The sequence below is a fragment of the Melampsora larici-populina genome, assembly GCF_000204055.1.
Source record: "Melampsora larici-populina 98AG31 unplaced genomic scaffold MELLAscaffold_11, whole genome shotgun sequence".
In the NCBI taxonomy this organism is placed as follows: Eukaryota; Fungi; Basidiomycota; class Pucciniomycetes; order Pucciniales; family Melampsoraceae; genus Melampsora; species Melampsora laricis-populina.
In genome coordinates, this window is record NW_006768775.1 from 3974 (window position 1) to 31390 (window position 27417).

At 43.2% G+C, this 27417-nt stretch overlaps 6 protein-coding genes across 6 annotated transcripts; 3 read left to right on the plus strand and 3 right to left on the minus strand.

Moving 5' to 3' along the window:
* Window positions 1-698: 698 nt before the first annotated feature.
* Window positions 699-1233, plus strand: MELLADRAFT_104767 (uncharacterized protein; the record flags this gene model as incomplete). Its single annotated transcript, XM_007407937.1, has 2 exons — window positions 699-904; window positions 957-1233. 2 exons carry the CDS (start codon window positions 699-701, stop codon window positions 1231-1233), a joined length of 483 nt encoding a protein of 160 aa, XP_007407999.1.
* Window positions 1234-1773: 540 nt separating this feature from the next.
* On the plus strand, window positions 1774-3090 carry MELLADRAFT_84569 (uncharacterized protein; the record flags this gene model as incomplete). The annotated part of the gene is made up of 1 exon (XM_007407938.1): window positions 1774-3090. One exon carries the CDS (start codon window positions 1774-1776, stop codon window positions 3088-3090), a length of 1317 nt encoding a protein of 438 aa, XP_007408000.1.
* Window positions 3091-8837: 5747 nt separating this feature from the next.
* MELLADRAFT_104768 (uncharacterized protein) lies at window positions 8838-11809 on the minus strand (the record flags this gene model as incomplete). Its single annotated transcript, XM_007408256.1, has 10 exons — window positions 8838-8985; window positions 9090-9268; window positions 9307-9410; window positions 9469-9521; window positions 9609-9778; window positions 10050-10180; window positions 10223-10346; window positions 10409-10722; window positions 10829-11072; window positions 11756-11809. The coding sequence occupies 10 exons, from the start codon at window positions 11807-11809 to the stop codon at window positions 8838-8840; spliced, it is 1521 nt and encodes a 506-aa protein (XP_007408318.1).
* Window positions 11810-14437: 2628 nt separating this feature from the next.
* MELLADRAFT_61667 (uncharacterized protein) lies at window positions 14438-15351 on the plus strand (the record flags this gene model as incomplete). The annotated part of the gene is made up of 4 exons (XM_007407939.1): window positions 14438-14753; window positions 14821-14886; window positions 14950-15087; window positions 15143-15351. The coding sequence occupies 4 exons, from the start codon at window positions 14438-14440 to the stop codon at window positions 15349-15351; spliced, it is 729 nt and encodes a 242-aa protein (XP_007408001.1).
* An 843-nt stretch (window positions 15352-16194) lies between these two features.
* Window positions 16195-17864, minus strand: MELLADRAFT_104770 (uncharacterized protein; the record flags this gene model as incomplete). Its single annotated transcript, XM_007408255.1, has 3 exons — window positions 16195-16406; window positions 17458-17632; window positions 17700-17864. 3 exons carry the CDS (start codon window positions 17862-17864, stop codon window positions 16195-16197), a joined length of 552 nt encoding a protein of 183 aa, XP_007408317.1.
* A 2577-nt stretch (window positions 17865-20441) lies between these two features.
* On the minus strand, window positions 20442-21346 carry MELLADRAFT_84572 (uncharacterized protein; the record flags this gene model as incomplete). The annotated part of the gene is made up of 3 exons (XM_007408254.1): window positions 20442-20463; window positions 20526-21056; window positions 21102-21346. The coding sequence occupies 3 exons, from the start codon at window positions 21344-21346 to the stop codon at window positions 20442-20444; spliced, it is 798 nt and encodes a 265-aa protein (XP_007408316.1).
* Between the last annotated feature and the right edge of the window lie 6071 nt (window positions 21347-27417).

Below are 27417 nucleotides of genomic sequence, written 5' to 3' on the forward strand. Positions count from 1 at the left end.
TTTTGTATGTGTTGTGTCTCCGCTTTTCTTATGGTTGTTTTTCCTTCTTGTCTGTTATTGTTACAATTCTATGCTATGTATGCCCCCTATGCCTATGCCAATGAATAATGTGTTTATTATGCCCATGCACATTCAGTTGTCGGAGTAAACAAAAGATGGTCACATCTACACATCTACCTGTGATATTTTGCAAATATGAATGAGAGACAAGTAGCAAGTCTTTAATTGCATTTTGTATTACATTAGAGTGTTAGTGTTAGGGAGTGTGTATATGGTATGTCGTGAGTGATCCAAAGAAAAAAAAAGAAGGGTTTGGATGTAGTGCACCGAATAAGGCAAGTTTTGGTGCGGGTGTCCACGAGACTGTGAATATGAGGTGACATGTTGGACACATGTCATGAACCCGCGGTTGGTCGAAGAGAAGGAATACTTTAAGGTTTCCTTCTCTCCCACGACCTAATCCGCTTTCGAATCACAGCTCCTCACATAAGAAGATTCGAGTGACGAATCACTTTCTTAGGTTCAACAGTTTTTTCTTTCAAAACTGCAGTTTTCTTTTCAAAGAACATTCTTATTAAAAAAGATCGCCCAAAAACAAAAACACAAATATCGGCAAAATTTAATTAAAACAATCATCAAGGAAATCAAAAACTAAAAATAAGAAGAAAGAAATTGAAACAAGCCAAAGAAGTCAAATCATGTCATTTCAACTTCAGTTAGAACAAACGAACAGAGTCTTAACGAGGGCCGAAGCAGCGGCAACAGGCGTCCAACCCGGTAATAGGCTCATAACACCGAAGAGAGGAGGAAACGGTTGTGCCGACAGAAGGAGCGTCCAGTCGCACAAGACTCCTACAGGCGGTAGAACTGGCCAAGCTTCTGGAATCCAAAAACACGGTCAAACGTCAGAGAGGGTTGAAGAAAACCCAACTGGCTTTGAGGAAAAAGAAACAAAGGATTCAGACCGGGTCAAAAGAAGAAGGACCTCAGGAACTTCAAGCTGTGGAGGAAGAGATGGATGAATGGGGAGGGATAGGTAGTGGAAGTGAAGAACAGAGGGAACAAGAAGATGAACAGGAAGGTCATGAGGAGGACACCAGTCAAAATGGTAAGTTGAAAACAAGCCCTTCACTCACTTCCAAAAGAGTCCCCGACCTTTTCTCGCCGTTCCGTTTGCTCCCAATCCGTAAATCACCCAAGTTTCTCTATTGTATCCAATTCAACATTCTATGAGTCTTTCATTCGCAAAACCCATTTTGGTTATCATTCCTTATCATCGTTCAAAAAACTCAAAACACATACATGCAACTTAGACGTTGCCAGGATGTCAAGACAGCACAGGTCAACCAGCGTATATGGTACCTACGACCTGCGCTGCAAAAGAGAGAAAGTTACGTTTCGGTTATTTTCCTGCTTATGTTTTAGATGAAATACGAAACACGCGATATACGTACATCAAGAAAGCCTGGCCCGGCTCCAAATAGGTGCCCAGCCCGGTCCGGCTTACAATAGGAACCCAGCCTGGTCCGGCTTAAAGAATAGGAACCCAGCCATGGTCCGGCTTACAGTAGGCACCCAGCCTGGCCCGGCTTAAAATTGGTGCCCTAGTCAGGCTTAAAATGAGACCCAGCCAGCAGCCGGCTTAAAATGAGGTCGAAGCCGAAATATCTTTAAGGCTCCAGTCAAATTTGTCCAGATGACCTATCCTTTACAATGGCTTACACGCGTGGAAACCGAAGGAGTGTCAAGAGGAATCTCGTAACTGACAACACCATGGCCCCCTTCGTTGGAAAAGATTTAGAACAATCCCAACGGAACACTCTAGCAGGGTTAATACAAGACGCTTACAAGAGAGGCGATGACCTGGAGGCCGAATCATTGAAACAAATCCTGCACAGAGACCAGTCCAGGAAGTCTAACAAGAACCCGTACGTCATGGATGACAACGATACGGAATTGGACAAGTCGGACGGAACGTCGGTGGCCTTCGTAAGAGAAGTAGTCCCAACAGTACCACAGAGAATCGTTGCTCCACCCGTTCCAACAGAACCAGTATCACAACCTATCCTCACTGCCGCTGATAACCAACCACCGGCTACTCACCACCAGCCGATAACCACAACGTTAGCGGCAAACAACAACGGAAAGGTGACTTGGTTCGAAGGCGCGTTGTCGAAGGAAGAATTGGACAAGGCTTATGCTATAATGGCGTCCAAAAAAGGAACCTTAGAGTTAGAGAATGGAGACGTAATTCATAATGGAAGAATCTTGAAGGGTGGAGATGCACAAATGAAGCAATCCTTAGCTCCATTGTCACCAGGACTAACGATTATTTTGAAAGGACTTACTTCATATATCCAATGGACGGTATTTGATGAAGAATGGCTGGTGGCTGACCAAAAAGCGTGGTCGTCAAGGACGACAAAGTCTGATAAAAAAGAATCGGGTGAAGCTAGGATTTATGGAGGAGAAGCCCCGGTTGAAGAATTAACTATAGATTATGAGGTGTGGGGAGACTGCATGGAACTTTTCTGCACACACCTGGTAGCTTGTGGCTGGAAACCGGTAGCTAAGAAGTTCGAAAGTCACATTAACGTAGTGAAGAAGCTCCGGAAAGACTTCGGCTGGATGGTGGCATTAAGGTACTGTAAATTGGTTCGTCAAGGTGTGATGCGGGAAACTGTCGACAAGTCAGTCGGAAATTACGCCGAGCTTCATGAGGTGCTATTAGCTGAAGCAAAGACGACGGCGGAAAGCTATAACGAACACCACTACAAGACGAATCCTTATGCTCCTGGAAGACCTAAGGAGAGCATATGCCCGCTCACAAACAAATCAAAAACATCGTCAGCTACGAATCAGTCAACCTACCAACCAAAAGAAAACAGGCACGCTTCGTCGAGCAATTACAGAGGAAACGGAAAAGGGAAGGGTGGTGGTTATAAAGGCCGGTTTGACGATGGGCGGAAGAGGACCGAGTGGAAGAGAGAGGATCGCTATGGCGATAGATATGCTAATCATCTGGATAAAAGCAGAAGTCCTGACCGCCGGGATAAGAACGGAAAACCTGTGAACGGGAAAAGAGCGTGAGCTACACAACACCCAAATTGGAATAAAGCGCCTTCCTTGAAATGAAAGTCGAAAGACGCATACCTTCCCATTGAGACACTGACATACAGTGTCGATTCCTTGCCTTCCAAACTTGTTCTTTGCCACCGTGATCCATCGTGAACCTTGCCCCTAAACAACCTTCATTCATCCTGAAACAGGTCAAACTCTGAGTCGGGATGGGATAAAGTACCGCCAGAAGCCAAACTTCCTAGCAGAAGAGGAAGGTATTGGCCGAAAGCTCCTTCCTGTGAAATGAATTTGTCAGCATGGAGGAAAGAGCTCAGGAAATACGGACTTGAAGTGAAATACGAACACATCTTGAAGGGGTTCAATCAAGGCTTTGATCAAGGGATCAGAGATGCAGAAATAAAAGGCTTACGTTACTTTTGTCCAGATAACCATACGTCAGCGCTAAAAGCAAAGAACAAGATAGAGGAAAACATCGCTGCCGAGATCGAGAGAGGAAGGATTTTTGGACCTTGGTCGAAAGAGGAGGCGTTCGAAAAGTTTGGTTTCTTTCGAACAAATCCGCTTGGGGCAGTCGTTAACGGCAACGGGTCCTTTAGACCAATTAGCAACCTTTCATATCCTGAAAATGACCCGGATATTGAATCAGTGAACTTCAGAGTCGACAAGGATGACTTTGAGACCTCTTGGGATGACTTCAAGACGGTAGCTTACTTTTTTACAACGTATAAAGGACGTTTAGTTCTAGGAGTATTTGACTGGGCAAAAGCCTATCGTCAAATACCAGTAGCCATGAACCAGTGGAGGTTCCTCATGATCCTAGGTTTTAACAACTATGTATACGTAGACACACGGGTTCAGTTCGGCGGCATAGCGGGATGTGGGACATTTGGGGAGGCGGCAGAGGCGTGGAAGGAGATCATGATACTCAAGTTCAACTTACTTCAAGGTTTTCGATGGGTAGATGATACTTTATTCGTGAAACCCGCCGATGGATCCAATCAAGCTACGATGAGACAGATAGCCACGGAAAGTGAAAACTTAGGAGTAGAGACAAACAAAAAGAAGTGGAAAGAGTTTGATGTAGAACAGAAATACTTAGGTTTTATATGGAACGGCAAAAATAAAACGGTCAGATTACCTCAAGACAAGATTGAGCTAAGAATGGAACAAATTAAGGAGTACTTACACAAGACGAAACAGTCATTCAAAGGTACGGAAGTCATGGTGGGAAGGTTAAACCACATTACCTTCGTTTTTCCACAAATGAAAGTATATACGGCAGCGACCTATAGAATGATGAAGAATTGGGGAAATAAATTCGCCTTAAGAGAGCTGTCAGAGGAAATTAAAGAAGACATGAGGATATGGCTAGAAACCTTACGAAACGCTAACCCATTAAGGGTGATCCCAAAGCCAGTGGTTCGAAATGTTGGTTGGGTAGGGGATGCCTCAACCTCCTATGGAATAGGGATTATCATAGGAAAAAACTGGTCTCAGTTTAAGCTCAAAAACAACTGGCAAGCAAGAGAAGAAAACGGGGACAAATGTGGTATCGCATGGGCAGAAACCGTTGCAGTACGCCTAGGTTTGCTCATGATCGAACAGTTAGAGGTGGTAGAAGGTAGGAATTACTTGGTCTTAACAGACAATACTGTAACGGAAAACGCGGTGGTGAACGGCAAGTCGAAAGATCCCCTAGTTAACGCGGAATGGAAAAAGATACAAGAAAGGCTGATTAGTAAGCAATATTCAATAACAGCAAAAAGAGTGGTATCCGCAGAAAACGCGGCAGATGCTCTGTCAAGAGGGAAAACTTCGAAAAAGGAAGCGGGTAACAAGATGGCGGTAAACTTACCTCGAGATCTACAGAGGTTCCTGAGACAAATGTAGTAGAAAGGACACTACAATGCAATGGAACTTATACTAGCACATACCCCCTTTGCCTATCTAACCAAACGTGCCATGACAGGGACATGATCCCAAACGGTCGTAAATTTGCCAGGGCTTCATGTTGCCAGTGTTTCCTGACGAAGTGAGAAAGGTACGACGCGGAAGCGAGTCGAAGTGAGACGGGCGAAGTAGTCCTTGAGCCCATCTGAGTTGAGAATCAAAAGAAGCCAAGATCTAAACAAATAAATTGAACCAACTTCATCGGCTCATTAAAACTATGCCTCGACAAGCAAGAAAGAAAAGACTGACCGACGAAGCGAAAGCATATGAAGTGCCTGGACACTTTGGTCGAGCAGCAAAGAGATTGACCATCCCAGGCGCACATCTAGCGGTCGGTAGTTGGGCCAAATCAACTCTGTCAGGCTATTCTTCCGGCCTATTGAAGTATATAGCCTTCGTCGAGTCAGGCGGCAAGACATTCAATGAGAACAAACCCATCCGTAATGAAGACCTATACGGCTTCATTACTTGGGCAGGTAGAACAAAGATCGACCTACCGAATCCACCCAAGAAACCTATAACAGCAAAAACAATCGATAAGTATTTGGACGGGATTAATGCATGGCATATCGTCAAACACTTACGGAAGATATCGATCGATCCAGAGATTGTGAAAATGCTACTACGAGCGACCCGTAGAGAAGAGGAAGGAGAAGTGTTGGAGTCATCGAAGAAACCGGTCAAGGTTGAAAATCTGTACAAACTTTTATTAGAATCCCACGGAAAGTCTGAAGTACGAACCTTGGTCGCAGACATTGGCTTGGTAGCGTTTTGGGGGATGCTAAGGCTGGGAGAAGTGTTCAGGGTGGATAAGAAAGACGGCGCGATCTTGAACCACCACGTCGAATTTGGAACATCAATCAAAGGGGATTGGGCAAAAATAAACTTGAGGAAAGGGAAAACGGCCTCACCAAATGAAATTCAAGTAATTGATTCTTGGCTCAACCACAAGGGTGTAGTGGTAACCTGTTTGTGACCAACAACCTTTTGTCGCTTTTATTTATGGTTGTGTCCTTTCCTTCTTGTCTCTAATCTTTTTCTACCTCTAGCTTTGTGATTCCTCTCTCTATTGATTCTTTTCTTCGTGACTTTCTTTGATCTACTTTAAAACCGCTTTTTGTATGTGTTGTGTCTCCGCTTTTCTTATGGTTGTTTTTCCTTCTTGTCTGTTATTGTTACAATTCTATGCTATGTATGCCCCCTATGCCTATGCCAATGAATAATGTGTTTATTATGCCCATGCACATTCAGTTGTCGGAGTAAACAAAAGATGGTCACATCTACACATCTACCTGTGATATTTTGCAAATATGAATGAGAGACAAGTAGCGAGTCTTTAATTGCATTTTGTATTACATTAGAGTGTTAGTGTTAGGGAGTGTGTATATGGTATGTCGTGAGTGATCCAAAGAAAAAAAAAGAAGGGTTTGGAGAGTAGCCCCCCCTTTGCGCCCTACCAATCTTTTATAAGGGCGTTAATATGCTCAGAGACCGGTGTCCGAACCTATATGAGGCGCCGGATATCGGACACCGGGCTAGATTTAGTGTGATCCTAATACTTGAATTAAGTATTGAGACAAATTTCTCTGGTGCCTTATCACTGTCAGCATTAAAGAGGTCCCCGTGTTGATTCTTTCAAAGAGGCAGTCTTAGGCTACTTCTACTAGTTAGTTATATTAGTAGATTATCCCTCTTTAAGCTCTATAAAGCTCTTGTTGAGCTTTAAGTTCTACAGCGGATTTCATACTTATGACAAGTTGTTTTGTTCACATCATTTCCTTTAATTCAGACAAAAATCCAAAGAGATCGGCCACAAAACAGAAGGTGGTAGTGACTTAAAATGGAAAAGGAATCAAAACAAATAGCTCCCACGACTTTCTCAACCAGAATCTTGTTCAATCCCCACGAGGGTTCGGCGACCTCCAAGTACCGTCTTGGGCACATAGGTTGTCGAGACATTATTCAAATCACCACAGCCTAATGGCTATACTCACCTACCTCTACATATTGGAATCATGTTCAATCCCCAAAAGGGTTCGGTAGCCTCCAAGTACCGTCTTGGATCCACAGGCTACCAAGACATTTTTCAAACCAGTCTTGGTGGACTCTAAAACACTTAGCAATACGTTGCAATTATGTTCAATCCCCCGTGGGTTTGGCAGCTTCCAAGTACCGCCCTGGATCAAAAGCTGCCGAGACATTAATTGTTAAAGGTTTTTAAAGGTCTTTTCACAACACACTTACACTACACAAAATGTTATCTTTACCGGGCGGTAAAGAAAACTACTGACATAGAAAAGTCCTGAGGCAACAGGAGGAGAGCTAAAAATCTGAAAAAATATGCACCTTGTTCCTAGATGTTGGGGCGTCATGATGAGTATTTTTTTGTATTTTGCACGCAGATATTGGTTTATGTACTAACAATAAACGCTGAAAATCATCAAAAACTCACATGTAACAATACCTGAAATTTGGCCCTTGATTTTGAAGACAGGATTTTGGAATCTTCAAACATCAATAACTTTTGCAGTTCTGAATCAAATCACTCGATTCAAAGTGCATTAGAAAGGTGAGCCTTTCCTTTACATTTTTCATTGAGACATCACATCTGTAGCTGGTCTACAAAAGATCCTACAAAGCTATTCATGCAGAACTGTTTGAACATATGCAGAGTGTTTAAATGACTAGATAGCACCTTACTAACATTATGAAGTGTGAAGGAGAATAGTTCAGCCTTTGAATGAACCAAAAATCGAGTTATTTAGAGCAGAATTGCAAAAGTTATTGAAGTTTTTAGACCACAAAATATTGTCTTCATACTCATGACCCAAATTTCAGGTATTGTTACATGTGAGTTTTTGATGATTTTCAGCGTTTATTGTTAGTACATAAACCAATATCTGCGTGTAAAATACAAAAAAATACTCATCATGACGCCCCAACATCTAGGAACAAGGTGCATATTTTTTCAGATTTTTAGCTCTCTTCCTGTTGCCTCAGGACTTTTCTATGTCAGTAGTTTTCTTTACCGCCCGGTAAAGATAACATTTTGTGTAGTGTTAAAACATACACTTGGCCAGTTTTCCCAAAAAGGAGTACGCAAGAAGTATTTTTTTAAAAAACAAAGAGAAACTAAAAGTCACAGGGTAATAAGCAAAAGCTTGGCGACATTAAGATACCTTTTCCAAATTACTGTCACTACCCATTCTTGTTATTGATTAGATGGCCAAATCTTCTAAGGTGTACTAGTCTCTTATGTATTATAGTTTAGAGAGTGTTATATGCAAATAAGCCAAAAGCACTCAAAAAAAAAAAAAAAAAAAAGGTCGACCGTATGGTCGACCCTTTTGAGCCGCTTCACTGCCGAGGCTGGAACCGGTCTGCAGGCGAGAAATATGTGTGTCCCGGCCATCCACAGGCACATTGCCACGGTCGCCTCTGCGACCAGTCTCCAGACGAGAGACGCGAGCCTCAGCGGTCTGCAGACGAGGTTCATGAGCTTTCTGTAGACGGCCTTGGGCCACCTGAAGACGGTATAAGGCATGGTTGAATGGGCGGCGCGCTGCAAAATGCGCCGCACATTGCGCCGCATGAGACGCCGCTTTTGATTCTTAATGCACCCACGCGCTCTCTCTCGATTCTCAGTAATGCTTTGCCACACAAAGAAATGGAAGGACATATAATTGCAATAATAACTCTATTTGTTTAATAAGAAGTACACTGTTTGTATGTAACCAACAACCCTGCACAAATCATATTTGGTTTCGCTCACAGGATGATTGGCATCAACATTTGATGTAAATGCGTCAGGTATCCATGATGAGTTCTTCATTAAGCTTGACTGTATTGACGTTGGCCGTTGGTAATATCCCTGCTTCAATTTTCATTTTGGATGGCAATTCAAAGGAGAACATTTTAATCATGTCTTGAAATAAGGTCTTGGTCATATATAACCTTGTAAAACCTGAACCACTTGGTCAAATCAGTAAAAGTATCCTCCACAAATCAATCTGGATGAGAGATAAATTCAATTTGGATGAGAGAGAAAAGAGACACACGCGGCAGTGTAATCTCCAGAAGTATAACCATCATTAGTGATGCGACTGCGTTCCTCGCGCCAAAGCTTTTCAAGCTGGGTGTCAACAGCCGCCCATATCGAACTGGATCCCTTCCCGATCTGGAAGATGCGGAGTGCCTCTCGGTGCTTCATTGGAGGCAGATACACAACTGAGCCGGACTTGTTAATAGAATGAAATGGCGGCAACTTTGACTTACAAGGTAAGCTACCCGCGCACGGGTAGGTTGATCAGTGGCCTCCCATAACGCTTCAACGCCTCCATGGGTACCAGTTGTTCCACATTTATGGGCAATCTGGTAATCTTGAATGAGTAAGTGATCCAACCAAGTAAATCAGTAATATATTTGAATTATACTAACTATGGACATGAGATCCTTCAGATGTGGAACGGGCTTGGTGTCGATGACGGCGGCTTTTGAGTCGTATACCCCACTTAAGACCTGGGGTAGGGTCTTTCAGCCGAGTTCAATTACCTGATGGTATTTGAAGAAACACTCACCGACTGATGCATCTTTTCTTGGGTGTGGTTGCATGCATTCTTGATGTCAGAACCGTATTGCTTGACACCCCGGGAATCGGATACTCCATGGACCTTGCGTGGCAGGTGTTTGTCCTTCCAGGCCGCAGGTTTGCGGCCAATTTCAGTCTGTTACAATGGTCCTCATGAACCTGGTTAACAAAATGGTATATATATATGATGTGTAGGGACTTCACCTTGACAATGTTGAACAGTGAGTTGGTCAAGATGACCCCGTTGGTCCCTTTGAGTTTGGTATATCCCTCAACCAGGGGCAACGTGACCTTCTTGTCTGCAACTTGTGCGAGTGCATTCTGGAAGCTGCACTTGATAGATAATATTCCAGATTTTGAAAGATAAATAAAATCAAATTGAAAATGGGAAGTCATTTTTGATTCCAAAACATTTGAAAGTGATGCGCACCAGTAGCATTGACAAGGCGCTCCATGGCGTGGTGGCCTCAATCTCGGTGGTGCTGGCCGCTGACTCCGGAGTCGCAACATGAGCAGGCGCGGCGTTGGCAGAGCCAGAACTCATGGGGGGCGTCCGTATGTCTTCCGCAAGACATCAAACGGTGTTCTCAAGGCCTTGCACACTGTCAGCAAGGCCTGCTACAGTTTCCACAAGGCCGGTCACCACGTTAGAAAGCTTGCTTTGCTCCATGAGCAAAGCCATATGAGAGCTGATAAGGGCAATATGCCGTTGACAAAGACCCATGACCTGGAGTTTGCTTGGATTAATGTCATCTTGGAATCTCAGACTGGTCTATAAAAGAAGCTGACCTGTGTTAGAGTCTGGACGTATTCCTGATGCATTTCGTCGAAACCATACTTGGTGCACAACCCTTGCAAGAAGGTTTGTTCAGCAATGGTCAGAGGACGTGTCATGTCTGATATGCCACCATCATCTGGCTCATCGCCAAGGACAGCCGATTGGGAATCATTACAATTGGGTTCTGGAGTCTGACCCTGGGAACCTGGGGTGAATAACCCGTTAGGTGATGATGGCCTTGCCAATATGTTGGGCAGGCTTTGGGAGCTTTTAGAGGTGCCCTCGTCTAAGCCAGGTCCAACGGCTCTTGGAGCAAGGGCCAAGCCTGTGGCCCCATGCCAACCCAAGTCAAGCATCAACAAGGAACCTTGCATTGGAGTGAGAATGAGAAAAACCAAAAGAATGGGTGGGATAATGAGGATCTTGCTCACCTGAAGCATTTGCAAGCGGCCCATGATTGTTCAGGGATCGGAGCAAAAGAGACAAAGATGGAGATTGGTGTTCTCGTGGTGATCGACGATGGTAAGGACTAGTACGTTCCGCTGTATAGCACATATGGCTGAGCTTGCCTCTGGTATCAAGAGGGACAAACGGGTAACGTACTAACTGATCTGGGGACAATGGGCATGGTTGTTGAACCAAGTGAGCTGCGATGTTAAGAATAAGGGGAAGAGTCTGATGAGGAAAACGGGAAAAATGGGTCAAGGAAAAAGGAGTGAGTTGATTTAAAGTCCTTGGCGTGGTCACAATGAAAATAAAGCCTGTGGAAAATGACCTTTGATGAATTGCGACACATTTTTCTTTGTGTGACTTCAAGGTGCTGTCAGAATCAGTGTCACTCTGAATGAATTCAGTGTGATCCAACTTCGAAATTGACTTCATGGGGCTGTCAGAATAAGAGTAACTCAGTGACTCTCCATCAATGTGACGTCAGGTGATGGTGTCTTCCTTGCAAGTCTCACTTTTCTTATTCCTTCCAGGCCAGCCCACAACCCTTTACCTGGTGAACGTGGATTGCTTTTCACCAGGTATGGATGAGGCAGCCCAGCTCCAAGGCCAAGATAGACAAATACAAGAGACATGGTGGATGGATTGCCTGTGTTCATTTCTACATAAACAAATGCAATAATTGCATTTCAAAGAGTTCTGGAGAAAGCTCAGGAGGGGCCCAGTGCTATTGATTCGAGCACTCCATCTGATCGATTAGGATCTGAAGGTGGTTTTGAATGGCCTGAAGGGGTGTTTAAGCGATTGAAAGATGGTTGTTTCATTGCGATGGCTGAGTTAGCCTTGAAACATCTTTCTCGTTCTGGCCAAATCAGGTACACCTTCGGCTCAGGCTGGTGAAATGGCCTGACCTGAACGCCATGCTCAGGGCCTGATGGCGCGGTTGGTGGCTTCGAAACCGCCATGCTGGAAAACTTTTGGGCAACCGCCTTTTATTATATCCTTTCATTTCCAATCTTCATCCCATGTGTAGCACACTCACTCCATTTTACACTCATATCCTTCTCCTTAGAATTTTATCATCCTTCTGAACTCCTATTATTGTACCCACACCACTATTTTTTGTATAAGCAAAGAGCTGCAAAAGGTCTATTATCTTTTTTTGCATTTTAAACCTGTTGCATTGTACTCAACCTGCCTGCTTCGGACCTTGAGCTCATCTTGACGCATAACTCAGAAGCTACAGGTTGAGCGATTCTTTCAGCGTCAAAATGATGGAAGATGTTATAAAGAAACCAAAGCATAAGTCTCCTAGCACTCTCAGATGTCGCAAAGCACATTCCGACAAAAAAAAGGCTGAGCGTAAGGCCAAGAATCGTCCACCGCCCAACCATCGGGTCACCAAGATTGCAGCTTTAACTGAACTCTATGGACTCCCTCCCGACACCAAGTTTTTATTCTTCAAGAAAGGCCAACCGAAACCATTTCGCATCCACTTTGGCACCGTCGTCTGCCTTGATGAAGACACCAGCCAACTTCTCTTGGTTGCACGTTTCGTCGAGCAAACTCCTCTCAACAAAGCACTATTTGAACAATACAACCATGTGATCTCAACAGTCTACCATCATGCAAAGGCTCGTGGAGTGGTCAAGATCAACGGGGCCGCTAAAAGGGTCAGAGCACTCACCAAGCTCTATGGCAAGATGCACACGGCAGGCTTCAGGCCAGGATACGATCACTTCGTAAAAGCAGGCAAGTCTCAATATCCATTTAGAACCAGATCTTCGCCTTGCATTCATTAACATTCCTTCGATCTCAGGTGTGTACGCTTTCAACGCCACCACGAGTGGTCAGTTATGGCGAATGCAAGAGGACCTTGAACGCCAAGGCAACTTGCCAGCTATCGAAAACTTTTACACCGAAAGATTTGCTGCTTCATCTTCCTACGCTTTCAATTCAAACACTGAACTAGCGTCATGAGTCGGGGTCCCCTCTTGGGCTGGTGAATCTTTTTACGTATCTCCCAATGCGCAAGTGTTTGCCTCCAACATAGCGGTAACATTCGATGAATTTGTGAATGCCAAACATACCGACTTAGATGAAAGCAAGTATGCGTTTGGTTTCTTCACCAGAATCAATCGCAAGACTGGTGAACTCTACTCACTTGAAAACAATGTCTTTCAAGGTGACACTGTGGGTGCCAGTTTCATTTTGGACGACTATAATATCTCGGTGGACTATGATGCTTGTGATGGCGTAGTTGAAATGCTTTGGTCATCTCAAATCCAACACCACTCCTTGGGTTTGAAAACCTACAACGACAAATTGGCGCAAGTCATACCCTCAAGAGGGTCTATCACACATTTTGGTTGTGTGTGCCAGATCAACAGACGATTGGTCGAAAGGATCATGGAGGTGAATGACATGCGCGGGGACTTGAGTGAAGACGATTGGGTCAAAGTGCGGAGCCAACTTCTTACAGGCTATCCTGAAGAAGCGCGCAAAAAGTTGGTCCGCTTAGCTGAGAAAAAAGGGCTTGATGACTTTCATTTGGTTACATCCTAACCATCCATTTCTATTCATGCTTCCGTCTGTTACACATCTCTACTATCACTTTCTATCGATGTTGTTCTTTCCCTTTGTTTCTCTCTGCATTTGGTTACTGGAAGAACCAGGCAATGTTTATCTTTTGACGTTTTGCGTCCATCAGTTGTACTTATTTACCTTTGTGTAATAACTATTGCAGATGACTTGATTTCCAACGTTCTCTTTTGACAAGTCTTTGGAGAGCGGGAATGAAAGGGAGATACATTGTCTTATCTCTTTCTCTTACTCCTTCACTGTACTGAAATGATGTGCCGCGCGAAGCGCGTTCCAACCACAACACTTGACATCATCATGCACTTGGTTGAGGTGGCCAATGGCACCTTACGTGATTGTTTACCCTACCCATTCACGTTCTAATGGATGTCGTGTTTTTGGTTTGGGTTTAATTTGATCAAGCTTTGAGTTAACCGTGTAATATAGTCAACACAATATATGGTTGATCACAAATCCATGATCTTCGATCATATCAAAAGAGATGATCAATTTGTCCACTTCACCCATTCACCTATTGAAATTGATACTCGTTATTGAGCGAACCAGCCTCCGTGTGGTGGCACTCAAGAGAGTGCTTCCTTTGTGTGTATGCAAACAAACCTTCCGATATACGTGTCAACACTCGAGTATGACGCGTCGTACTCGACATAATCAACGAGTTTGTCAATACTCGTTATCGCAATGTGGCTAGATTCCCAGCCAGTTAACAGATATCCATGGGGATTGTTGACCCAGATTGATGCAGAGTCACAACATTCGGCCTCAAAAGAAGAGGCCGATCTTATGATATATGATATATCATATCATCAAACAAACACGGCCATGAAGCTTGCGATCTCGGCAAAAGGCCAGAGTTCCACAGGTGACTAAGTGGAGAGCGCCTCAAGCTTGGCTCAGCTGACTATTTAAGTAGGTAGCCTTCTGTGTTTCCTTCTTCCACATCTCCATCAAATTTTTTATTTCTTCTGGTTGACTTTCCAGTTCCTCTCATCATGATTCTTTGTCCCAGATGGTGGGAGAACCCCACACCCCAAGAACTTGCATATTTTAACTCCCTAGACGGCCGATCGAAATCAGAAATATTGAGATGGGACATCAACCACCGATCCCACCCATGCATCCGTGCCAGAATGGATGAGTGCTTTGACTGTGGCGAGTTTGGCCACAGACGCCCATGTATCAGCACCAATCCGTTCCCTTGCCCGCCCCCGTTTCAAGATTGGCGCCGTTCGATCAATGGGAAGTCCTACTCCAAGGGCAAGTTGCGCATGTCACTAGCCGACCTTGCAGCTCTGGAAGCTGAACAAGGTAAGCCAACTTCACATCAGCAAGGGAAGAGATCCCTTGAAGACTGACTGTGAATACGTTTGCACAGCAATTGAAGCCCCCATGGACTTGTCTTCCGAAGATATCGAACTTCTGGAGTCACTGGAGCAAGCTGGTAAGTCCTTATCTCAAAAGATGACCTCCATAGTCTTAAGGCTTTTGACACCTTTGTGAACAGCGTCCACGGCCAGCCAGGTCACCTCAACCATCACTCCCATCCTCTCCCAAGATGGTTCAAATGGTAATGAAGAGTCATCATACTACACCACACAAGAATCAGCCCAAGTCAACCCAGTGGTTGTTGACTTGACCAAAGGTAAGTAGTGATGTTAGCTCTCCAGAAGCCCATTCTGATTGGCCTGTTCCTTTAGAATCAGAACACGATGCTCCGACTCCTATCGTTTCAAACCCTATGTCTGCCAAGGAAGTTGCCTTATGGGAGGCCATCGAGGCAGCTGGTGAGTTGACCCCTGTGACCTTAACCTCAGAGGGAACTCCGACTGTGGACAAAAGTGGTCCACATGCGTGGGACGGCAGTCACTTAAGGAAAACCCTTGCCAAACAAGATATTAAACGTTGACGTGAGGCTCCAATTAACTTCTCATATCGCTCATTTAAATGTCTTACTTATGTCACCCCTCACCCTCTGTCTCTGTGTGCTTAGGTGGACAACGCGCGCAGACTGTGCCGCCTTCGTTCAAATATTAACCTGACTCACGTAATATTTGAACGTGAGTGAAACAAATACTCAACATATTATATTTGCTTGGAACCCAACAAGTGGCGTGATAGTGTTTCCATTTATTATTTAGGCTCCAATAAGAAGTCTCGAAAAGATAAAAATATTATATACGTTTTTTTGGGTTTTTATTTCTTACTGCCTGAAGATGACTCCAATTTTTCACTCTAAAGATATTGCAATATACACGTTGGAACTACAAGCAGATGATGACTCAAACTTATCACTCATATTATATTAATTATATACGTTTTTTTTTTGGTTTTTATTTCTTACTGCCTGAAGATGCCTCCAATTTCTCACTCTAAAGATATCACAATATACACGTTGGAACTACAAGCAGATGATGACTCAAACTTATCACTCATATTATATTAATAGTGTTGGACCCCAACACTATTTGTGATACTATTTCATTTTGATACTATTTCCTTTTGTTATTGATACTCAAAGCAGATGTCTCGAAAAGAATAAGATATTGTATTTTATAGAAATTGTGTGAATGAAATTCCTTCTGTGATTTTCTATGACTGAAACATTTAACTGGTTTGTATAGAACCACCAAATAGGTGGTTCTATACTAAGCTCACAAACAGCGCGAATTGGTGCAAGCAGGCATACACAGAAGAAAAATGAGTTGAAATTGAACATTTCAACTTTTGCAGCATATATGTATGACCACTGTCAAAAGAAAGTTGTCGTTGAGGTGGATGCAACTTGCTTCCCCTTGTTTTTAGGCCCCTTATTAGCAGTTTGCTTCGTAATTGCCGGACGGAAGGGTTCTTCTACCCATTTCTTGATACCTTTACTGATAGCCTGATTCCACTCATCGGGTGTCACCCTAGGATAAACATATTGCGATAACTTTCGATGGGTAGCCCCACTATAGTGCGAGGCTGAGTTGAGCACGTAAGAATTGGTTATTGTATGAGTCATACAATAAAGCTTTTGCAGAGCTTCTGAGAAATTTTGAGTTGGCTTGGAATCAAGTCTTTTCGTGTTTCGTGTAGGATGGTTCTGACCTAAGAGTGTGCACAATAGCACGATGAGAACCTCTGCCTAACACCAAAACTAACAAGATGATTCTGACCTAAGAGTGTGCACAATAGCACGATGAGAACCTCTGCCTAACACCAAAACTAACAAGATGATTCTGACCTATAAGTGGTACAGATGATTAGTATAAGTTATCTCTGTTTCGATAACTGATCTTTTGGGACTATAAGAGATGGATGTTTCTCTTTCCAAAGATAATGATTTTATTCACCTAAGAGTGTGCACAATAGCACAATGAGAACCTCTGCCTAACACCAAAACTAACAAGATGATTCTGACCTAAAGTAACCAATAGAAATAGTTAGAAAAGAATAAATATTACTAATAAGGAATTATAAGATGAGTACCTATAAGTGGTACAGATGATTAGTATAAGTTATCTCTGTTTTGATAACTGATCTTTTGGGACTATAAGAGATGGATGTCTATAACAGTTGAAGACATAATCCAAACATAACCACAATCAAAAACAACAACATTAATTTGAATAATAATCAGAAAGAAAGAAAAATAGAAATTTACGTACTTCTCTTTCCAAAGATGAGGAAAGAGAAGTACGCTTGAATTCACACTGGACAAGTATAAGTACCAATTCGATCTACCAAACTAATTGGGGCAAGTATTTTGTAATTATTTCATCATCGGTTTATCTTAATTAATTCTCCTTCTCCTTTCGTGTCTTCTAGTCATTTGTCAGTGTAATGTATTTACTTAAGTCGATTGCACATTTCAACAGCTTCTTTCCTTTCCAATCTTTGGATGTGCATCTGAGTCGCCCGACAGTGGCCTTCGTGGCAGTTGTGTTGAACATTCAAGATTTGGTCCACATCCTGTTTGGATATCAAAGTAGGTCAGGTGAGGGTCAGTCAAGGAGTTGCAGGAGAAGCTTACTGACCTTCACACTTAGAAAAACCACATCACCCGATACCAGTATCTCTCTCATTGCATAAAAGACAATCATTTGGCCCGGAAGGCACTTCTTGAGCAGCAATACCGACTTCCCAGGTGCATTGTTTTCGGCCTTCCAAATGGATTGTACTTGCGCTATCATTCCACTCGCTTTGAGCTACCCAAAGTCAGGCAACATATCAATGTTGAAATACAAAAGCATATGAAACCTTTGGATATCTCACATGGACAAAGTCTTTTGCCTCTAGCTTTTGCCCATTTTCCAACCTCACATTAGCATAGCATTCTAATGTTTTCCCGGGGTTGAGATCAGGTAAACCCGCTGGAAGGGGATTTGGGGTTTTGCATTTTTCTTTCAAAGACAAAGAAACAATGTTTAATTGAAACATTGATTAAGTTCAGTGAGAGACATAGGAATGATGTGGACTCACGTCCCATTATGAAGCAAGAGGCCCTCCCTTTGTTCTTCTCATGGCACATTGCAGGAAACAAGTCGGGAACCATTTCGAAAAGTGACCGCAGCATGGGTCCAGGCCGGACGCGACAGTGCAGCTCGCCGTTGAAAAAAGATGATCCACATATGAACATACACATCATTCCACTGGTTGCGAAGTTGTTTGCAATATCTCGACCGGGGCTTAAGCTATTCAAGTGGACTGATGCCTGGCGGAGTACTCCATTGAAGGATTCGAACTCTTCAGTTGCAAACAGACAAGCTGGTCCAAATCTCCGGATTGACTGTTGCAAGTGAACAAGCATGTGAAACTTGGGTTTGTTAACCCACTGTGCTGATACGGAGATCAGCAGGTGCAGAAAGGACTCGATTATAATATCCAACTCCTTGAGATATTCATCCATGTTGGGTATATCCGTTTGAAATACATACGAGGCTAGCAAGCAGAGCGATGTCCAGACGTGTCTCTTCTCCGGCGGGATATGATCAAATAATACAAAAGGCACGGTCTGCAAGACCGTCGGAAACTCCTTACCAACCAGACTTTGATAGAATTGTATCAGTGTATTTGGTATAATTGGTGGAATGTTCAAACCCTTAGTATTGAAAGAGCGCCACCTCGCCGATATGTCATTGTAGCACGGGGAACCAAATTTTGTCGAGGGAAGCCCATTGATGAGATCTCGAAACAGGTTCTTAGTTATCCCCAGAAGTACCACATGCAGAGTCTCGACCGGAGTATCAGTATGGCCATCAAATCCTACCACGTCAGGAAATGAGTAGGTTAGGTCAAAGAAGTAGCCACACTAGGCGTAAAACACCTCTCACCTTTAAGCCTCAGCATTGGGTTGAAGATCCTTTCGCCAACATCAACATTTATTTGCTCACATAGACTTTCTACCTCTGCTTGGGGAAGAGTGTCATGTGCACTTTGGACCTTCTTTATGAAGTATTCATTGACCATGTCTTTCACACCACAATCTCGTATCTTGTTATCCACCTGAGTTTTGGTGTGTTGTTGTTGAGCCAAACTCCAGATGTCATGTGTTATCCATTTGGTGTCACTCCACCGGCGAATGGGTTTTTGGATCTGTTTGGGGGGTTTTTGGGGTTAAATATGGCACATCATCAGTAGGAATGAAAACTCATACTGGGCGGTGGTTTTCATCCAATCCAATGAAATCTCACAAATACTGATGAGTCTTTTTTTCCGCCAATTTTTTAACTTGTAGATCACACATACGGCAAGGGGTGAGGGTGTTGGCAGGGTTCAAAGTGTTGGATATTTCGGCATGCATGGAGGGGTCCCCAAGGTGGCAGAGGACAACCACCATTGCAAAGACTTCTTCACCAAGGGTGTGGTCATAGGCGACCATACCATTGACTGCGAGATCACTGGAGGATATTCATCAACAAGGTGTTAGGCATATACAGCCTCAAAAGTAAAGTAAACACTTACTTTACTTCGTCAACGACTTGGTCTAGCAAGTCAAGAGCTGAGGCGCAATTTGAAGTCGCCAAGAAGTGTATGTTGAATTCTTGGTTGGTATACTCTGGAGCTAAACCCAACAAGGTAAAGTATAAACTCATGTGCTTATTCCATTTTTTTGACACGTTTACGGACGTGTCATCAGAGTACAAAGTGATTGGGACATGTTGAATGACTTTGCCTTGCAATTTTTTTCTCCAAACATTTTCAATGGGATGAGCCCTCAACCCCATTGCATTACGATCTAAATACGTTGGAGATCAGACATCAGCGAAGAAATGATGCGCAAATCATGACATTTCTCAGATGTCTTACAATACAATTGATCTCTACAATCCGTCTTAAGTAAGTAACCGGGGTATAATTCGACCTCGTCAAACGTTTTCCAAAAATTATCGCATTTGATTGTGAACAGATCAGGCGAGTGAAAGGGCGGGTCATTTGAAACCGTGACTTTGAGATATGCTATGTCTTCTGGATCCGGTTCCACAGTTGCGGCCATGCATTTTGCCAGGAGTGTACCATCTTTTTGGTAGAAAAACATAGGTATGACTAATTGCTTAGAGTGAAGCTGAAGTGGCTCATAGATATAAAAGTGCCGGTTGTTTATTGCAATCATCTGGACGCGGAGGTCACGGGGGTATTCTTCTCGCCATTTCTGACACTGGGAAAATCTGTTTATCGGGGTATTTGTGGCGGGTACCTTGGGAACAAACACTATATGAGGACTAATCAATGGATTGCCCAATTCCTATATACATTCCAGTGTCAACCACAAACGATTCACCACGAACACCATGGAAGGTGCACACACGTTTCTAATTATTGTCTCTACTTTCTGACCGAACAAAGGCTTTCCCTCTGGGCTCATACGTTCAGAAAGTTTTATACCCACTCTTTCTTTCATGCGAGCGCTTAAAGCTAGTAAAACACCCCAGTCAGGCAGTGTCACCTTACAAAGACGGAAAACCAATCGACACCGCAGGTATTGATCGCGTGAAAGGATACTCCGTGCCGAACCCATCAGGAGTAACGCCAGAACATGCTGAGAACAAACAAAATGGGACATCAGCAGGCATATGGAGATAGATAGTGAGGTTAATTTACAACCTCACCTCCAATTTTTTAAACGGGAACCAATCAATAGCATCTTGAATTTTTCCACTCCTCAACTCTTCTTCCAAAGCTTGCTGAATCTCTTTGTCGTCATCTCCTTCTTCCGTTTCTTGGATGTTTTCAACTTCGTCCAATGCCTGACGCAGTGTATCGAAGGTCATTGAGTCTTCTGAATCATCTGAGAGGGACTGCAGCAAGTGTAAAGGGTCATCTTCCAGGTTCCTAAGTAGTGTAAGTGGTGACAGAGGTTGCATTGGAGGGGAGGAGAAGTGACCATCGTAGGTCTCGCCTTGGACTTCCTCCATAGAGGGAGTTTGATCTCGGTTTGCTGAAAGGTTTGTGGCTGTTTGAACACGTTCATCGGCTTCCTCTTGTTCCATAAAATCAATGACGGCTAACATATGGGCAGGCGAGTTGATATGTCCCTCGTAGTTCTTCATTGAGCGTGTCTGACATACTGAGCATTGATACCTTGGAGGGCCGCCGCGGTGATTAGGAAATAACATGACGTCTGTAAAACATCTGGTTCAGGCTGGGTATGTCAGGATAAGAAAGAGGATGACTTACGTGAGTTGCGGGGTGGTGCTATCATTTGAGGTGTTGAGTTTGACATGGTGGGGTTGTCTTCGTGAAGCAAGACTGTGTGAAGTCTTCATTGGAACTTGTGGTACACTCAAATGGTCTGCCGGCGGCTGTAGACCGCCCAAGGATCGGCAGTCGGGTTTAAAAGTGTGGCCTCCTTGGAGACTGCCTACTGGCCACTCGCCGCCCATATGTAAATCGGGCCATGGGCCATCTACAGACCTGACCATTCTCAGACTCTTATGGGCTGTGTATGGGTCAGTCCATAGGCCAGCTACTGACCCGACCATTCTGAGCCCCGGGGGGACCATTTTCTGACACAGAACCATCCGGTGGTGTAGGGGATACAAAGTTACAACTGGTATTTTTTTCCCAGTTTCCCAGTTTTTGTTTTTTGGCTAACCCTAACCCTAACCCCTAACCCTAACCCTCTCCCAGCTTCCCAGTTTGCGTTTTTGGCGGTATTTGGGAAACTTGGAAACTGGGAAAAACTCCCAGTTTTGACTTTGTATCCCCTAAATGTGAAGGTGTTTTTTTGTACTTATCTTTCTCTCAAGTCGCAAAACGATGAACATGCGCACTTGTTCCCTCTACATCCTCCGACTCTCATTTTTTCAAAAAATCCAGCGCCTCATGAGATAAATGGAAAAAGCCTTTGGGGCTGAAAGCTGGGGCTAACAAGGCTTACGGTGACCAGATTTGCTGCGCGTCAGAAACATATGATTTTGACGTACAGTCAAAACAAGACTTTTGCAATAGGGGTACTCAAAACTCCAGAAACGTGTCCCAGAAGTGTCAAGAAGTGACATCCAGAAACTTCTGGGACACCTCCAAAGTGTTTCTGGGCATCTGGAATCTTCTGGGACCCAGAAGAGTCTGTGCCCTCCATGAACGACAGATCCTTCTCATATCTCCCGTCACTTGGCATTGACTCAATCAACACCACACCATTGTATTCATCACCACCAAACAATAGGGGTATTCAAAACTCCAGAAACGTGCCTCAGAAGTGTCAAGAAGTGACATCCAGAAACTTCTGGGACACCCCAAATTCAAATTTGGAGATTATCAACCCAAATTTGAATTTGAAAACTTTACCCCACCGGGATGTATGTATCAACTGCACACAGGCAGGCCTTCTCCACCTGACATCACTCAATTTAAATGGCAGATATACCGGTGGATATACCCCCTTCATATTCCCACCTTTCTCGCACTCCATCCAACTCGTCAATTGCGGGACAATCAACCAATTCCTCAGTATCATTACACATTTGTCTCACCAACTATCAACTCACACATCTCGCCAGTTCTCCAGCCTCACATCTCAGCAATCCCTAACCCGCATACTTGGGGAACAATGACTCCCACATCCTACCAACCATTGATTCAGACTTTATCTTTTCAAGCACCTCAAGAAACGCAACTTACACAAGAAACTCAATCCAATCAAAATCCCAAGAAAAAAAAACAAAAAAAACATGACTCCAAGCCCAAGCCCAAGACCAACCAGCCATCTTCCCCTGCCCGTCCTCAAACCCAGTGGCGCACAGACCTCAATAAGGATGGCAAGACTGCGTTGTGGATCCTAGTTGAATGGCTCACGACTCCGGATGGTGACAGTTTTTGTCTTGACTGGTGGAGAGGCAAAGGCGGAACAATTAAGAAGGCAAAGATCGCCGAGGACGTTTCCAAGTACCTTAGTGAAAACGGATTTCCAAACATAAAACCTACCTCAGTCGAGCAACAAGTATGTCTATCCACTCCTTGATTGTCAATGTATATATACACATGTTCATCCTGTGATTTTTTTTCTCCATTAGATCCAAGATCTTGAGAGAAGTTTCCAGGACAGGCAAGAAGTCACCTGTGCCCTACAGATGTCACAACAAAATACCGTGCAGTCTGTAAAGAATCATATGGCACCGTACCGAAAATTAGTAGACAGAACGCCCAGACGTCTGGAATCGGTCTTTTACACTGCATCAAGTTAATCTCAGACACGTCTGCCTCCCCTAAAAATCCGCACAAGGCAGCGATAGGCCAACCAGACCGGTCTCACCACGACTTCCCTCTCAGAGTCCTCACCACAGACCAGTCTGTCGACTCGCAGACCGGTCTCACCACCACTTCCCTCTCTGAGTTCTCATCACAGACCGGTCTGTACACTCACAGACCGGTCTCACTCCGCCTCGTCATCACCAGACTGGTCTGTAGTAGTTCAGACCCGTCTCACTGCACTTATCACAACCAGACAGGTCTTTAGCAGCTCAGACCGACATCACCAACACTCCTCAACACCAGACCGGTCTGTCAAAAACAAAATCCAACATCAGATCGGTCTGCATGCCCCATTATACTGACCGTCACTCTTACCAGACTGGACTCCTTCCAACTGAAACACTCACTCTGTGACACTTCTACCAACCTTCAATTCTTTCATTGGTTTGTCACCATGAAAAGTGTATACAGCACGATTGAACACAAGCGAATACAAAGTTGCAAGCAAAAGAACAACGTGTACTGCTACTCCACCATCACCCTATCATGATTGATGAGTTTCTCAAAGGTCAGTTGTGTTCTCGAGTCAAGAGAAATCATTGGAAGGTATCCATTGTCCTCAAATTGGTGCAAGTGACCTGTCAATCATCGATTGACACCCTTCAAAGCCAGCAAAATTTGAACATCTAGTCTTGACTCTTGAGATTTGAGAGTCAGGTAGAAACAATTGGCCAATTCAATTTCAACGTTTCATTATTTATAACAACATGAGTTTGCAAAATGACCTGTACTGATTGTATTATCTCATCTTCATATAAGCCATTTCAAAGTCTCAAAGATGAAGTCAAGTCAATCAATGACTTGTATTGCATTGTCTTGATTGATGTTGTTTCTGATTTGTACTTGTCGTAGGCTATTTCTATTGCTGTCATATGTATGTATTTAGATCAATACTGTTTTTGAATGGGAAAATAACTAAAATGAACTCCGTGGCATGTGGAATGAAACATGAACAAAAACTGAATCACACCAATAACCAAAAAACTGAATTGCGCATTGATGTGAGAAAACATCACAAAACAAGCCAAGAAAGGAAAATTAAAAATCAGACGAGTTGCTCAACGCTAGCTCTTGTCACTTGATAAACACAACACGCTTCCGATCATTCAATTGAAGTTTGGTTTTGTCACGGTTTTGTCATGGAATACAAAAGTTTGCCCAAAATAAGAGAGAGATACACATTGAAGGATATAAATAAAATCCCTACTCTCCTTATGACACCGAGTATTCCCCTATGAAACTGAGTGCAAGACTGACTAGTCAGCCAATTTGATCTTATAAGTAGCTGATTTTGAGAGATGACTAACCTTCATCCCAGCGCGGTTTGCTTAAATGGAAGTCTCACCACCACCATTACCACCACCTGCTTCGGTAGAAGTCTCACCACCACCACCAGAAGCTTCAGTAGAAGTCTCACCACCACCACCACAAGCTTCAGTACAAGTAAATTTGAGGATCTTAAACTTCCCGTTTCTGATGTCGTCTATCCAATGTTGTCGCTCTTTGGCATCCATTGCTGTGAAGCCCTTTTGATACTCTTCCTCGGTCATTGATGAATCAGTGTGGTGGTCTATTTATGATAACAAGCAAGAAAATTAATCATCTTTACTTTACCAAGTTATTAGAAAACTTCAGTGTAGCAGGAAATTCAAAATTCAGGTTTTCAGATCAATTAAAGCTCTTAGAGGCTTATGTATACTTATTAGCTCAATATTATGTCATCTCATGTCAAAATTATTCTTAAGATCAACATAGTTTACTTACAAAGTTATTACAAAAAGACAGAAAAAGAAAAGATAAGAAAAATTCGAAAATATAGGTGTAAAAGTTGGACAATGGTTTTTAGGTTATTTATAATTAAGTTATGGGTTTTATAAGGTTAGAATATGAAAGAACAACATTTTATTATACAGTAACAATTTGAATCTTCAAGGTTGATAAGGGAAAACAGAAGTTATTAGCAGAAATGTGCTTTTTCGAAGTTGGTAAACAAGGGTTATGCGTGTAGTTTACATATGTAATGGTGGTAGTAGTGGAAATTAAGGTTGCCAAGAGGATTTTCCGGGATTTTTAAGGTTATAGAAGATGATGTCATATTACATGAGCAAGAAAAAGAGAGTAGTAGCTGTGAAAAGTGAAGAAAATGGGTGAATTTTGTGGAAAATGAAGGTTTTCAGCTAATTACATATGTCAAATGTTGTCAGATTAAGTTGGTAGATAGCTCATTCAACGCAAAAGAGTGGATTACATAATGTACAAACATTAAATCATTAGTAACGGAGGTGTATGTAACAAGTTATAAGGCAAGTAAGAAATTAGTGTGAATCTCAAATTTACAGTCACAAGTCAACATGTAACACCAAAAACCTTAACTTCACAACTCAATATCTTACTCATCACTCATCAGAAATAGGTCATATGGGTGTCATAAATGATCAGTATCACAAGGGCTACAAGATGCACTATAGTAGACCAAAATTGGACCACTTCTGAAAAAATTTGTAATCTCAAAAATTGGTTTGCAGCTAGTTTACAAGGATACATCTTACATTAGTAACAAGATCATTACATTGCATCATTACATGGTTTTTAGGGTTCTCTAGGCGGATTTGACTGGTTTTTGAGGCTGTTGACTGTTGTAGAGGTTGTTACATGTGGATATAAATACTCTTTGATGATTTTGGGATTGTTGTTCCCCTTTCTGCATCTTATACCTTTGTTGTAGTGTTATAAATCATCATTTATTTACTATATTTGTACTAAGATCACTTAAATCCGCCCCTTCAAAGCAAGGAGGAATTTATTCACGTGTGTTAAAGACTATAAGTCAAATTGGGAATAATACTTAACAACAGTATTGCTAGTAATAACATAGTGTGTGGACTTTTTGCGCTTAAAAACTGGGAATAATATTACACAACAGTATTGCTTTATTTCTCTGGTGCCTTTATCTTTTTCTCTGTTATCACAAAGTGGTCAGCAAGTGCCCTTGTGCTGATTTCTTTGAAGAAGGCAGTCTTTAGGCAACTTCTACTATATTACACGTAGTAGATTATCCCTTCTTAGGTGTTGTAAAGCTCTTGTTGAGCTTCAAATACTACAACATATGGAAGTTAATTGTCCAGAAAACCTTGGGCTTTGCAAAGATTTGTTGGTGGGTGGACAACAACCTAATCCTCAAAAGAGCCGGAGAGAAGATGTCCTTGAAAGACATCACAGACCTTAGTGACAAACTAGGAGTAAGAACAAACCCAAAGAAAAACCGGGAATTTGGAGCAAAACAGAGGTATCTGGGGTTTGTTTGGAATGGTTTCGACCACACGGTGAGGCTCCCGGACAAAAAGCTACAAGAAAGACGGGACCAAATCGACAAAATCCTGCAACCAGGCTTGGTGTGGTCCTACTCCCACATCAACAGTTTTGTAGGAAGGCTGGTACATACCGTTAATATTGTGCCACACATGGCCCCCTACCTGAACTCCATCTACCGATGGCTACACTCTTGGAAGAACACTAACGCTCTGAGACGAGCACCGGAAGATGTGGTGGAGAACCTAACGGAATGGCAAATATGCCTAAGGGAGTTTGACTCAAGGTCATTGATCCAAGACCAAGAACCAATCAAGGTGAACTGGGTGGGCAACGCGGCCTCATCCGCAGGAATAGGCGTCCTAGTAAAAACAAATTGGGCAATGTTCAGGCTATCAGACAACTGGCAAACAATTGGCTTATTCTCAGGGAGACGCACGACAGCGTGGGCGGAGACCGTAGCAATCCGCCTGGGCCTCCTCGTCCTGACCGCGTATATCCGGTAGAAGGAAAGGTGTTCAAGTTCTACACTGACAACACAACCACTGAGAACTGCATCAGAAACAGGAAGTCAAAGGATAAAGGAGTTAACTAAGAATGGAATAGAATCCAGAGGCTACTCACCACATTTAACTGCAACCTGAAGGAAGTTAGAGTCCAGTGAAAGGAGAATGAAGCAGACCAAATATCTTGAGGATTCATCCCCACGCAGATGAACTGGTGGGAAGAGGTGATGGTGGAGGTACCGGAAGACCTCCAACCTCTGCTCCAGCAGGTATGCTGTGTAACAGTCACAAATAGAAAGGGAAACATGTTTACTTGAGCCATGAAGAGATCAGCGTTGAGTTGAAAATTGTGATACACACACTGTGCCCTGAGAGAGAGAGTTTGACCCAGAGAGAGGTTCATGAGAGAACCGCCGCTGATGACC